This window comes from Ailuropoda melanoleuca, chromosome 10 (assembly GCF_002007445.2).
Source record: "Ailuropoda melanoleuca isolate Jingjing chromosome 10, ASM200744v2, whole genome shotgun sequence".
NCBI lineage: Eukaryota > Metazoa > Chordata > Mammalia > Carnivora > Ursidae > Ailuropoda > Ailuropoda melanoleuca.
The window spans coordinates 81679632-81694000 of record NC_048227.1 but is presented as its reverse complement, the minus strand read 5'-3'; the positions used below and the strand labels follow the sequence as shown (position 1 = coordinate 81694000).

The window sequence follows — 14369 nt, the reverse complement described above, 5'->3', positions numbered from 1 at the left end:
ACTCTCTCTCTCTCAAATATAAGTGAATAAAATCTTTTTTTAAAAAGTGTTTCTATTCACAGATGACAAAAGTCTATGAAAAGTGCTGCTAGAACTATTAAGTGAGTTTAGCAGAATATAAGGTCAAAGTATAAAAACCAATTTGTTTCAATACCAATAATGAATAATTTGAAGTTAAAATATAAAAATATCATTTATAATAGCAACAAAAGTATATAGCAATTAAGAATACATTTATCAGAAAATATACAAAGCTTATTGTATACTGAAAACCCCAAACTGCTGTAAATAAAGATCAAATAAATAAATAGATACTTGTGTTCATGGATTAGAGAATCATTGTCAAATAATTATTGATAGAACATTATTATCCATTCTCTGGAAATTGATCTATTGATTCAATTCAATTTTATCAAAATGCCGGTAGGATTTTTTTTTTTTTAAGAATTGAAAATCTAATTATAAAATTCACTTGGAAATTTAAGCAGTGGACCTAGAATAGCCAAAACAATTTTGAAAAAGAACAAAGTTGAAAGAATTTTACTATCGGACTCAAAGCTCATTGTAAAGTTATAGTAACCAAGACAACCTGTTACTGTCTTAAATATATACATTATATGTTAATAATAAAAAAATAGACATATAAGTTAGTGGGGTAGTATAGAATCTAGAAGTAGACCCAAATGTGTATGGTTAATTGATTCTTGACACAATTGCCAGGGTGTGCCAGAACTGCCAAGGAGAAAAGGAAAATCTTTTCAACAAATGATGTTGGAACAGATATCCATATGCAATATTATAAGCTATGACCATATCATGTTTAGAAATTAAATAGAAAGGGATCAAAGATCTAAGCATAAGAGCTAAAATTATATGACTTACAGAAAAAAACAGAATAAAACCTTTGTAACCTTGGGTTATGAATAGATTTCTCAGGATACAAAAACATGAATCATAAAAGAAAAAAGAAATTGGACTTTGTGAAAATTCAGAATATTGGTAAGAAAATGAAAAGATAGGCTATAGATTGGGAGAAGATATTTTCAACACACTGAGAAAGTGTATGTAGAACATTTTTAAGAATGCTGTTAAAACTCAATGATTTGAAAATAACCCAGTGAAAATGGGCAAAAGATTTTAACACTTAACCAGAAGAGAGATAAAAATAGCATGTAAGTACATGTAAAGATTTTCAGTGTCATTACTAATTAGGGAAATACAATTTAAAACAATAATGAGGGGTGCCTGGGTGGCACAGCGGTTAAGCGTCTGCCTTTGGCTCAGGGCGTGATCCTGGCATTGTGGGATCGAGCCCCATATCAGGCTCCTCCACTATGAGCCTGCATCTTCCTCTCCCACTCCCCCTGCTTGTGTTCTCTCTCTCGCTGGCTGTCTCTATCTCTGCCGAATAAATAAATAAAATCTTTAAAAAAAAATAAAACAATAATGAAATGCCATTACACATATTAGAACAGCTAAAAAATGAAAATTGACAATGCCAAATACTGACAAGGATGTTTTATAAGTGGAACTCTTATACATTTGGGAATGCAAAATAGTACAGCCACTTTGGGAAGCAGTTTGGCAGATATTTAAGAAGTTAAACATCTACTTATCACACAGCACAGTAATTCTTGGGTGTTTTTGCAAGAGAAATGAAAACATAATGGTACAAAACTGGAAATAAATATTCATTAGTTAGTGTATGGAGAAATAAAATGTGGTATGTATCCGTGCAATGGAATACTGCTCAGCAATAAAAAGGAATAAACTACTACAGATGCAACAACACAGTAGATTCCAAAAATCTATGCTGAGTGAAGGAAACCGGTCATAAAAGACTATATACTGTATTACTCTATGTATGTGAAATTCTAGACAGGACCAAACTATCTTGACAGAAAGCAAATTAGTGCTTGAGTGGGCCTAGGGTGTGGAGGACTAGAGTTTGACTATGTACAAGAACATGTGGGGTGATAGAAATGTTTAACATTGTGATTATGGTAGTGGTCTTATATCTGTATACATTTACCAAAATTCATTTAATTCTTTACTTAAAATTGGTGCATTTTATTGTATGTAGGTTGTATCTCGGTAAAGCTGATTTAAAAAGCAAACTGAAGCAAAAAAACCTAACTGACACAGAGAAGGGTAAAGATAAAAGGATAGGAGAAGGTGGTAGCTGTGGCCACCAGGGGGTTTAACTCTGTTTTCCAGGGTCTCTCCCATGGATACACGTTATTAAACGTCTGTTTAATTTTCTCCTGCTTAATAAATAAATAAATAAATAAAAGATAAAAGGCTAATCAAAGATGTAATAGAACATGAACAAATGTATTTGAAACACTTCAAAATTCAGTGATAGCCTAATCCTTGAAATATTAAAAGTCCATAAAATAGATGTTTTTGAACTATAGTACAACAAACTACAAATAACAAAAATAGAAAAAAAAATTTTTAAAGATTTTATTTATTTATTTGACAGAGAGACAGCCGGCGAGAGAGGGAACACAGCAGGGGAGTGGGAGAGGAAGAAGCAGGCTCCCAGCAGAGGAGCCTGATGTGGGACTCGATCCCAGAACACCGGGATCACACCCTGAGCTGAAGGCAGATGCTTAATGACTGCGCTACCTAGGCTCCCCCCAAAATAGAAAATTTATAAACCATTTGGAAATATAAAGATCATCCCATGAAGTTGTTAGTGAAAGGAAATCAGAACTACAAAAAGCACGATATTTAAAAAATCATAAAAACATCAGTACAGTACTGTGGGTGTGTGGGATATACTACAAAAGATACCCTGGGAATTGTATTTATTGTTGTGGTTTTAAAAAAGTTAATTGACTAAAGCAGAAACATGAAAAACAAATATAAAATAATAGTATGAAATTAAATGATATTAGTACAAAGGTTGACTGACAGATCAGTGAAAGAGAGTAAAATAAAAAACTGAACATCCTCTGATTAACTGTCCCATGGTTCCATTTTTGAAATCTTTTCTTCTAAACCATAATTCTCCTTTCCATTTCTAATTCTTGGTTATCTTTTTCCAGTTATTTCCTTCAGGAGAGTCCTCACAATTTGTATATATTCCCACTACATTTCTGGCAGTCACTGAGAAAGTAAAAAGATTGTATGTGCTTCATTTTAACATAATGAAAATTCAAAGTTATTAGGTCTGACTGTATTCATAGCAAGAAAACAAAAATAAGTTTCTGAAAAGATTAGCAATGATTTTCCTTGTGTGAAGCAACCAGAGTTGAGCTTTGGTTCTTCTTTTTCTCTTTAAATATTTTCTGGTTCTTTGTATTCTTAATTTTTTGCTTTCTTAACTGTTTTAAGTTAAACACGTATTGCTTATAGCAATAAAACGTGAAAATAAACTTACTTTTTAAGAGAAATTGTTTTTATTAGATTTGATTAGGGAAGATGTTTTAGAGGTTATTGCTCTGTAATTTATCCTTGAAGAATAGATAGAATTTGGAAATATATTTTAGGTAAGCAAAAGAGTCTTAGAGATGGTAACATATTGGATACATATTGTGATACTAATCCTTTCAACCTTTCTCCATCTGACGCATATATTGGACATTTTCTAACTACTTTTAAACATGAGGATTTTCAAAAATTGAACTTCATGGGTGCCTGGGTGGCCCAGTCAGTTAAACATCTGACTTGTGATTTCTGCTCAGGTCATGATCTCATGGGTCATGGGATTGAGCCCTGCCTCTGGCTCAGTGTTCAGTGGGGAGTCAGCTTGAGATTCTCTCCCTCTGCCCTTCCCTCCACTCTCACACACACTTGTGCTGTGTCTCTCTTTCTCTCTCTCTCTCTGAAATAAATAAATCTAAAAAAAATTGAACTTCAGTCTTTATTGGTAAGCTCATCCATTTCTGAAAGAATTATTTGATACTGGCATCCATCTTTTAGCACTTTGGTTTGTCCATTGTGTTTCTCAACACATCTTTTAAGCTCTTACTCAGAATTTTAATTCTAGCCTCTGCAGTTGTGTTTTTTTAATCCAATATGCTTTTGAGTTTCTTTGATATTAATTACACTTTAAGTTCAAATTTTGTTTATGCTCTTAATTCACTTTCCCTCCTTGTTAATTTTTGTTTTATTGATTTGATGGCTTTTCTTTCATTTTGCTACTTTCCTTTAGTTTTTATTAGTTTTTAGATGTCTAGTCATCTTTCTATGTGAGAATCTCTCTTCTCCTGAGTGTTGGTTGTTTTCAGCATAATCTGCTGTCTTTGCTGAGGGTTATACCTATCTGAAGCATGTTGCCATGTCTCTCTATATTCAGCTGCTTAATCCTTTGAATGAAAGTCACCATCTAACACAAATGGAGGTGGGGGACAGAGCTGTCCCTTCCAGCTCCTCAATTGGTCATCCTCAGGTTTATCCCCTCCTTCTCCTTGTGTTACTTGACTCTGGGCTTATGGCTTCTTCAGAATCACCCTTCTCTGGAAAAGTCTTTTCCTATGGGCTGTGGTTTTATCTGCTAATTTCTTTTTTTTTTTTTTTAAGATTTTATTTATTTATTTGACAGAGACAGCCAGCGAGAGAGGGAACACAAGCAGGGGGAGTGGGAGAGGAAGGAGCAGGCTCATAGCAGAGGAGCCTGATGTGGGTCTCGATCCCATAACGCCGGGATCACGCCCTGAGCTGAAGGCAGACGCTTAACCGCTGTGCCACCCAGGCGCCCCTATCTGCTAATTTCTTAATAGAAATAGCCTATTTTTTATTCTTGGGAAATTTCTCAAAATATTTATTTTATTACTAGTAGCATTCCTTTTTGATTTCTAGCCTTTTTTATTAAAAATATCTCATTTAAAATAATTTTGATTAGGGAAAGATATACAGGTGTGTTTAGTCTGTCACTTGACTTAATTTGATAATATTTAATATTTAGCCACATTCTCAGTGTTGTATTTGAATTGTAGGGTAATTCTAAACTACAGACTTTTGATTTTAGAATGTAATTATGAAGTAAGATAAATGACCTGTGCGTGTTTTCTATTGGGAAACCTGAAATGCTTTAACTCTGTGGCTCTGTTAGCAATTTCTCAGATATCTTGTAATTAAAATATGGATCATTCTGCCAAAGAGAAAAATAACATTTGAGATGTAAGCAATTTATTCACTTCTGAAAAGTCCTTAAGTATTTTTCCCCATGTTAATTATATCATTTAATCTCAAGTTACTCTCGGAAATTATGAATCTAATGCCAAGAGAATAAACTAGCATAGTGCTAACGAGATGGTCTACAATGGTATCAATGTGTTCAAGTAAAAAATGAAATAAATTTCCTAATATTACACATTAAACGCTGATCATTGTGCTTTATCTTTGTGTCACTGAACTGTGCTTGGCTGAAACTTTATTACTCTGTCGTCTTTTCCTAGCTTGACACTGTTAAAAGTAATCTTCAGAAAAGTAAAGAAACTAAAAGTGATGATGTAAGTGCTACGAACACTAATAACCCAGAGAAGAGCATGCCAGTCACTAAAAGCAAACTAAGGAATCTCCCGTCAATGCCTGAGAATCCAGATGATGTTAGTGTAGAGGAAGACAGGCAAGGAAAGGCAAGAAAAAAGGTTATGAAAACAGTCCTCCAGATGACTGCCCAAGGAATGGAACTGGAAACGCCTGTGAAGAAGGTGGATTCCACACATCAGAAAGCACGAACCAGGTCACAGCCAGGTGTTGCTCACCAGAAGAGCGAGAAGGCAGATGAAGAAAGAGAAAATAATAATTTAGTTGAAGAAGAAGAACTGATGCAAGTATACCAACTCCAAGTAGCTGAAGAAATGGCAAAGGAGATTAAGAAGAAAATAAGAAAGAAACTCAAAGAACAGTTGACTTACTTTCCCTCAGATACTTCATTGCATGATGGCAAATTGAACAGTGAGAAAAAAATAAAGAAAAAAAAGAAAGTTCCTATCTCATCTAAAGCTGAAACAAGGTACTTTGCATTAACAAATATAAAATGTCCTCTCTAAAAAACACTGATATTTTCGGCTTTTGAGTGATCTCTATAGTTATACTAAGAAAATTCTTAATCTTTCATATGGATATTTTGCCAGTACAATAATAACAGTTACCCTTTCCATGGCACCTGAGTGTGTGCTAAATGCTTTATAAGAATTAAATGGTTTATTCATTGTAACAACCTTATGAGGAATAGTAATACCATTGCCCTATTTTGCAGATAAGGAAACTTGAAGGGTTTAAGTCACAGAACCAGTAAGAAGCTGAGCCAACACCTTAGCAGTCTTGTTCTAAAGTCGCTACCCTTAAACACTTATTTACATCTGCTTATTAAATAATAGAAACCCAATTTCTCTCCTTTTTTTGAGTTACAAATACCTTTTTGGGTATATGAATATAGTATTTTTTTATTATACAAATAACATTTGCTTGTTGTAGAACATACAATAAAGACATGAAGAAGAAGGTAAAGTAACCTAACCATCTAAAGGTAATCATTATAAGCAATTTAGTATTCTAGTCTTTTTCTATATATATGTATAACATACATGTTTGCATATGCAATGTGAGTGCTTCTGTGATCATATTTATATTTATATGTCTCTCTTTAGAGAAAACAAGATAAAAAATGTCTTTTAACTAATTAACTTTGTTTTCTGCAGTCCACATCTACATAAACAATTTGAGGTGGGAACATTCTATATTTAATTATTCCCTGGCCTTCAGGGACAGTTTCCCTAATGTCCTCATCTAAAAATAATTCCCCGCTTACCAAAAGCTAGACAACCAGTGGTAACCAAAGGAAGGCAAAAAGAGTTGCTACGTGAACATGTTACTATATGTATTAGCTATTTCTGTGGATCAGGAATCTGAGCATGGCTTAAGTGGGTACTGGTGGCTCAGGATCTCTCTAGGCCTACAGTCAGGGTGTCGGCTGGGGGTGTAGTCATCTTAAGGCTGGCTGGAGGAGGATCTGCAAGCGACAGAGCTGTTGGAAGCCTTGAAATATCCACTTCTAAGCTCACTCATGTGGTGCTTGGCAGGTCTCAGGTCCTGACTGACTTTTGGCCAGAGACATCGGCCGTGTGGGCTACCCACAACATGGCCACTTGCTTCCCCAGAGCAAGTGCTCTGAGAGAGAGAGAGAGAGTGAGTATAGTCTTTATGGAACCTAATCTTGGTTTGGAAGTGGCATCCATTACTTTTGTCGTATTTTGTCTATTAGAAGTGAGTCTCTGTGTCCAGCCCACAATCAAGAGAAGGTCTAGACAACGATACTAATAGCAGGAGGCAGGGATCAATGAGGGCCATCTTAGAAGCTACTTGCCACAGTATACTGTCAGTCTTTCTTACAGCTACCATATCTGTTATGAACTGGTAAGGCATATTCACTATTAAATGTTAGTTCAAGAATTTTATTTTATTTTTTTTTAAAGATTTTATTTATTTATTTATTTGACAGAGAGAGACAGCCAGCGAAAGAGGGAACACAAGCAGGGGGAGTGGGAGAGGAAGAAGCAGGCTCCTAGCGGAGGAGCCTGATGTGGGGCTCGATCCCAGAACGCCGGGATCCCGCCCTGAGCCAAGGGCAGACACTTAATGACTGCGCCACCCAGGCGCCCCCTAGTTCATGAATTTTAAATAAAACCATGGGTTATGTGACCATGGCATGCAAAAGGTAGTTCTCTTTAAATAATAATATTTGGTGATGTGATAAAATAGCATAGCTTTCTGGAATGACTATTTCGAAATATTTCTGTAATCTTTTTATCTCTCAACCTCTTTTTTAAAAATATGACCATATTGGAAGTCAGCTTTTTATTTAGATGCAGATTTTTTCTTGGTAAATTATAAACTTTAATAGGCTGGTTTCTCTCTACAACTGAGTATAACTCTAGGCTGCTACCCCTTACCATTTATTAGTTCATGTGATGCAGATTTTCATATTAATAATGGCCTTCTGAAAATGTAGTGGCACACCAGCCAGTGGAAAAAAACAAGTAATTAATTGTTACCTAGAAATCAGAAGTTCAATATCTGAAGTCTTTTGAAAGCAGAACAAACGTAGACACTTTTTTTGCTTTTAAATAAGGTAATTTAGAATTTCATCCATTAATCATTTATTTGGCAAAGGGTGAGGGTGCCTTCTCATAAGTCCTATGGAAAAGCAGATCTATTGCTCATAAAATACAGCTTCATCTTTTCCGGAAGTTTAGAGCTCAAGTTTAATTTGGCATGGGTATGTAACTCATTACCAAACGCAAAGTAGTACCTAATTTGGCAGTTCACCATTTTAGTACTTAATGAAATATATGTACCCCCTAGCAGGAAATAATGTTGATTTTAGGATTATCCTTGACTCTGTTCACTGTTCACTGTTCACTTTGCTGCATCATTAAGAAGAAGAAGAAGAATGTATTTTTAATGGCTTGTGCTTGGGTTGTATTTGCAGTATATTGACCATCTCTGATGACACAGTTGAAAGTGAAGAAAAGAAGCGATCTCCAGTTAGAACAGTTACTTCAGATTCTCATCAAGATGATAAAATAAGCTCAATGGAAGACAATGTAGAAGATAGCATGCAAGATGACACAAAATCCAAACCAAAAAAAAAGAAAAAGAAGACTAAAACAGGTTTGTTATCCAAATAAAATGAAAAATAGGTGCCTTGGTAGAAATAACTTGATTGTAGGACTTTGAGTCCTTAAAACTGAAGAAAATCTGTCCCAAAGACTATAATTTTAAAAATCCAGTAAAGAATACATTTGACCCTTGAAAAACATGGGTTCAAACTATGCAGGTCCACTTATACAGATTTTTTTCAATAAAAAAGTACAGCACTATAAATGTATTTTCTTTTCCTTATAGCATTTTCTTTTCTCTGGCTTGCTTTATTGTAAGAATATAATATATAACACAAGTAACATGTAAAATATGTGTTAATTGACTCTTTATGTTATCAGTAAGGCTTCTGGTCAATAGTAAGCTATTAGTAAAGTTTTGGGGGAGTCACAAGTTTAACACAGATTTGCAAATGCACAGGTTTTGGTGCCCTTAACCCTGGCATTGTTCAAGGGTCAGCTATATATGGCACTTGTTCTTGGATTCATTTATTTATTCATTTATTTGTAACTGGGGGTCTGTGTGATGAGTTAATATTATTTAAGTTATCTCTAATTCTTGACTGAATTTAATTGAACCCTAGAATGACATTAACTTTGTTGCTTTTGTGGCACAGATTTCTTCTTTATATCATTGAGTTTAGAACCCCTAAATAATTCAGACTCGTTTATTGAAAGCTATAAATGGTCAATGGCCAATGAACATGTCAGATGTTAAGGCTGTATCCCTCTGTCACACGTGATTGCCTTCCCACATCCACAGCCTAATTCAGCTTCTGTCATTCCTTCCCACTTTTCCTCCCCACCCTCTTGCTTTCTGTCTTCCTCTTTATTCATTTCTTTCCTCCTCTCATTTTTCTCTACTTGTTATTGCCTTTTTCCTACTTCTTTTTTTTTCCTTTTCAATTTCCATTTAATTGGCCAAAAATTGGGACCAGAATAGGCAATTTCAGAATTTATAGTTGTTATTCATTGGATATGCAATCGATGATGCTTTGTGGTTCCTGTTACCACATTTGTAAAACCTTTACAAAGGTTCTAGGATATACGCCTAGAAAAGTGTACGTGTTACAAGTATACTACTTAGTGGATTTTCACAAACTGAACATGCCTATAGAATCGTCATGCAAATCAAGAAACAACACTATTAACACCAGAAACCCCTTAAGTCCCCTTCCCTTTCATTGCCCTTCAGGAGTAAACATTACCTTGACATCTAACACAATTTATTTTTGCCTGTTTTTCTGCTTTAATGTGAAAAGAATCAGAAATACTGTGCTCTCTGTGTCTGACTTCTTTCATTAAAAATTATTTTTGTGAGATTTAGACTATGTTGCAGGTAGTTGAGTTTATTCATTACCGGTTCTGCTCTTGCACTATGTAGATATCCATTGTGTGAATATACCGCAGTAATATACCAGTTACACTGATGGACATTTGAGCTGTTTCTAGTTTTAGGTGATTACAAATAAAGCTATAATGTTCTAGTCAAGACTTCTGGCAAGCATATATATACATTTTTGTTGGGCATCTTTTTTTAATGCATAGAATCCTTTATTTATGAAGTTCTTGTGTCTTTCAGAACTGCTAACTGGTAGAGGTTGGGAAACGCTACTTGGAAACATGGCTGTGATCCTTTAAGTCTAGCATCTAAAGAAAAACTGAAAAAGTATTCCTCACTGCTTTCTCATGTATTTATTTTGTTGGGCATCTTCTTAGGAGAGAGTCACTATGTCAGAGATTATGTATATTTTTCACTTTAAGAAGTACTTCCCATTTTCCAGAGTTGGTTGACCAGTTGATGAAACTAGCAGCATTTGAAAGCTTCCAGTGCTCCATGTCTTCACGAACATTTATATTGTCAGTATTTAAAAATTTTAGCTGTTCTTAGTGTATAATGTGTAGTGATACTTCAGTTTTACTTTAAACTTATAACAAATGAAGTTGAGCATCTTCTTCATGTTTGTTGTCTACTTGGATTTCTTTATTTGTACATTTGTTTAAGTCTTTTGTGTGTATTTTTAAGAAATGGCATTGTCTGCCTTTTATAATTTGTGAGAATATTTTATATAGCTAGACATCAGTCTTTTCTTGGATATGAATACATACATGTATATCGCAGACATCTTCGCACTCTAGGTTTTACTATTGTTTTATTGGTATCTTTTGAAAAGCAGAATTCTAAAATTTAATATAGCCCTATTTATCCATTTTTTTCCTTTGATGGTAAGTGCTTTCTGTGATATGAGAAATCTTTCCCAAATCCCGAAGATGTTTTTGTACGTATTGTTTTCGAAAAGTTTTCTGTTTTGCTTTTTCACATTTTGCTCTGCATTTCATCTAGAATTGATTCTTGTGTATGGTGAGACAGAGTGGTTAAGACCCATTTTTTTCCTGCATGAATATGTAATTGACCTAGTACCATTTATGGTAGAGAGCATCTTTTTTCCTCTGTATTGTAGTATCACCTTTATTCCAAATAACATGACTATGGGAATGGATCAGTTTCTATTCTGTTATATTAGGCTGTTTGTACCAACACAACTATGACTTAAGTACTATAGCTTTATAATAGATCTTGCTATTCAGCTCTGTAAGTACTCCAACAGTTTTTTTCTTCTTTAGCATTACCTGACCTATTCTTTGCCCTTTGCATTTCCATATGAATTTTAGAAGCAGCTTCTCAATTCTCCCTCTTCCTTCCCCCACCCCCACCATATTTTTAAGACTTTAACTTTTCATCTAAGTAGTACGTTAGCTGCATCCCACAAATATTTGATATATCTTCATTATCATTCAATAAAAACATTTTCTAATTTCTGTTTTAATTTCTCTTTTGATCACCCATTTTTAGAAGTATATTGTTTCATCTCATCCAACACGTGATTTTCTAGTTACCTTTTTGTTTTGGTTTCTATCTGCCGTTGTCAGAGAACATATTGTGAATGATTTTAATCTTTAAAATTTACTGAGGCTTTCTTTATGACAAGCTTGTGACCAATTTGCTAAGTATTTCACGTGCTCTTAAAAAGAAAGTGAATTCTGGTATCATTGGGTGCAGTGTCCTGTGAATGTCAGATCAAGTTTATTGTGTCCAGCTCATCTATCTGATTTTTTTGGCCTGCTTATTCTATCTATTTATTGAGACAAGTATTAAAATTTGTACTGTGATTTTGGGTTTCTCTGTTTTCTCTTTATTTCTGTTAGGTTTTTCCTCTTTATGTATCTTGAAGTTATGTTATTGACTATATGTGTGTGTTTAGGAATATTATATCTTCCTGTCAGATTGACACTTCCAAGTTGTGTTAATCATTCAGGCTACTGTAACAAAATATCATAGACTGGATGGCTTAACAGTTCCGGAGACTGGAAAGTCCAAGATCAAGGTACCCACCGATTTAGTGTCTGGTGAGGACCCACTTCCTGGTTGTAGACTGATGTCTTTTTACTGTAACCTCACATAGCAGGGTACCTCTTTGGGGTCACTTTTATAGGGACGTTAACCCAATCCATGGGGGCTCTCCCCTCATGATTGACTCCTAAAGTCCCCACCTCTTAGTACTTACTGTCACATTGGAGGTTAGGATTTCAACATATGAATCTTGTGGGGACATAAGCATTCAGTGTGTAAGAGCAATTATTATGCAGTATTTTTTTTTTTATCTCTAATAATCTTCCCTCAAAGTCTACTTGTAGTTTGAGTTTGCATAATGTAGTTTTTCCCATGCTCATTTCTCTGTCATTACCCACAGTATACCACCAGGTGGTGCCAACTTGGTGGAGGAGGGGTAGCCTTCACACCTGTGCTTGGTCCATGGTCCCCAGGTCTAGATAGAGCTTGCCATTACTCCATTTCTCCCCCACCCCACCCCCCTAGGCTTCCTACCTGTGCCTACTTTACATCCCCTTTACTTGGGACACAGTGTCTCTGCATTTCCTTCTTTTGTTTGCCTTCACCTCTTTTCTGTCCCCACCCTAGAACATGGGGGGAGGGTCTCAGCTCCCAGCCTGTGAGCTCCTTGGGGGCAGACCCTCAGTAAATGTGAAGTGCTGTGCGCCCCCCCAAAAAAGCAAAAACCCCCTTCTTGTTTGCAGTCTCTGTGTCCTTATATTTATTATCTCACTGTTTTGTGTATGATCCACCTGTCTTATATTCTTTTTTCTCTTTGTCTTCTTTTGAATTATTTAAGTTATTTAAAAAATTTTCTTCTTATATTAACTTGTTAATTATACATTCTTTTACAGTATTTTAATTGTTATCCTCAAGAACATTGTTTATTCTTGACTTATTATAGTCTAATACACTTTAATTCCCTAATAAAATATGCTTCCCCAACATTGCTAGAGCATTAGAATAGTTTAATTCCATCCGAATTTTGTCAGTTGCTTTTTCTGCATCTCTCTCTCTCCTGCTTCATAGGTTTCTTACTATGCATCTTAGTTCTGCATGTAATTTAAACTTCACAGCTATTATAAGGACCGTCTTATACAGCTGATATTAGTTTATATTCATCCCAAAATTTACTTTTTCCTTAATGAATTTACATTTTTCCATTTTTCATCTGCTTGATGAGCTTAAACTATTTCTCCTACTGTGGGCCTGCTAATCCCCTCAGATTTTGTTGTGTAAAAATGCTTTTACCTTCATTTTTGAACTCTATTTGCTAGCATAGAATTTTAGGTTTCATGTTGGTTTTCTTTAGTACTTTGGAGAAATCATACAGTTCACTCCTGGCTTCCATCATTTCTGTTTCCAGCAGTTACGTCCCATTAGTGGGATTGTGACCTTTTTCCCATCTGACTCATCTTTAGATTTTCTTTTTGTCTTTGATGTCAGTATTTTATCATATTATGTCTAAATATGGCTTTGTTGGAATTTACCCTGCTTAGAGTTTACTGGTTGATACCACTTACCAGTTGTGGAAAATTCAATTATATAATTATTTTTTAGAATATGGCTTCTTCATTATTCCCTCCTCTTTTTCTAGATTATAAATTCAAATATATTTTTTAAGTGTGTCTACCCGTTTCTTACATTTTTTCCCTATATTCTTTTTGAAATTTTTTCCACTGTGCTTCCATTTGGATGTTGATACTGATCTTTTTTCTGTTTCACTAATCATGTCTTTCTTTGTGTCCAGTGTGCTATTAAACACCTCTATCTATTGAGTTCTTAATTTCAAGTGCTGTGTTGTTGTTGTTGTTGTTGTTGTTGTTTTTAAGTAGGCTCCGTCTGTGCATGGAGCCCAGTGCAGGGCTTGAATTCACGACCCTGAGATCAAGACCTGAGCTGAGATCAAGAATCAGACACTAACTGATTGAGCCACCCAGGCACCCTTCAGATGCTATATTTTTCATTTCCAGAATATCTGTTGGGTTTTTTTTATTGATTCTAGTTCTCTGTAGAAAGTTACCATTTTAACCCATTTTTTCCTTTATTTTCTTGAACATATTAATAGTCATAGTTATTTAAAGTCCTTGTGTGCTAACTCCAGTCTGGATCATCTGTGGGTCAGCTTCTGTTCTCTGCCTTTTCTCCTGGTTGTTGGTCATATAGTCTTGCCTCTTTTATGCCTAGTAACTTTTTATAATATCCTGGATACTGTTTGTAGAGTGCTAGAGGCTCCAGATGATTTTATCTTCTACTAGAAAAGGTTTCTTCTTCCCTCTCTTAGGCAGATAGGGTGGGAAACTGATTTTAATCCATCAGGGATTGAGCTATGTCTGGGCTGGATTGTAGTTTTGATCAAAACT

The 14369-nt window shown here is 35.0% G+C and overlaps 1 protein-coding gene across 8 annotated transcripts in view; it reads left to right on the top strand.

Annotated features, from left to right (window-relative positions):
* AHI1 (Abelson helper integration site 1) overlaps window positions 1–14369 on the top strand; it is a 215374-nt gene that overhangs the window by 26423 nt on the left and 174582 nt on the right. For all 8 annotated transcript variants that reach the window (XR_004628144.1, XR_004628145.1, XM_034669175.1 and 5 more), the window contains 2 exons: window positions 5409–5968; window positions 8447–8628. Coding sequence is in view for 6 of the 8 variants with exons in the window: in XM_034669175.1 (XP_034525066.1) it covers window positions 5409–5968; window positions 8447–8628 (742 nt within the window). In the remaining 2 variants the exon portion in view is untranslated. The remainder of the gene's footprint in view (window positions 1–5408; window positions 5969–8446; window positions 8629–14369) is intronic.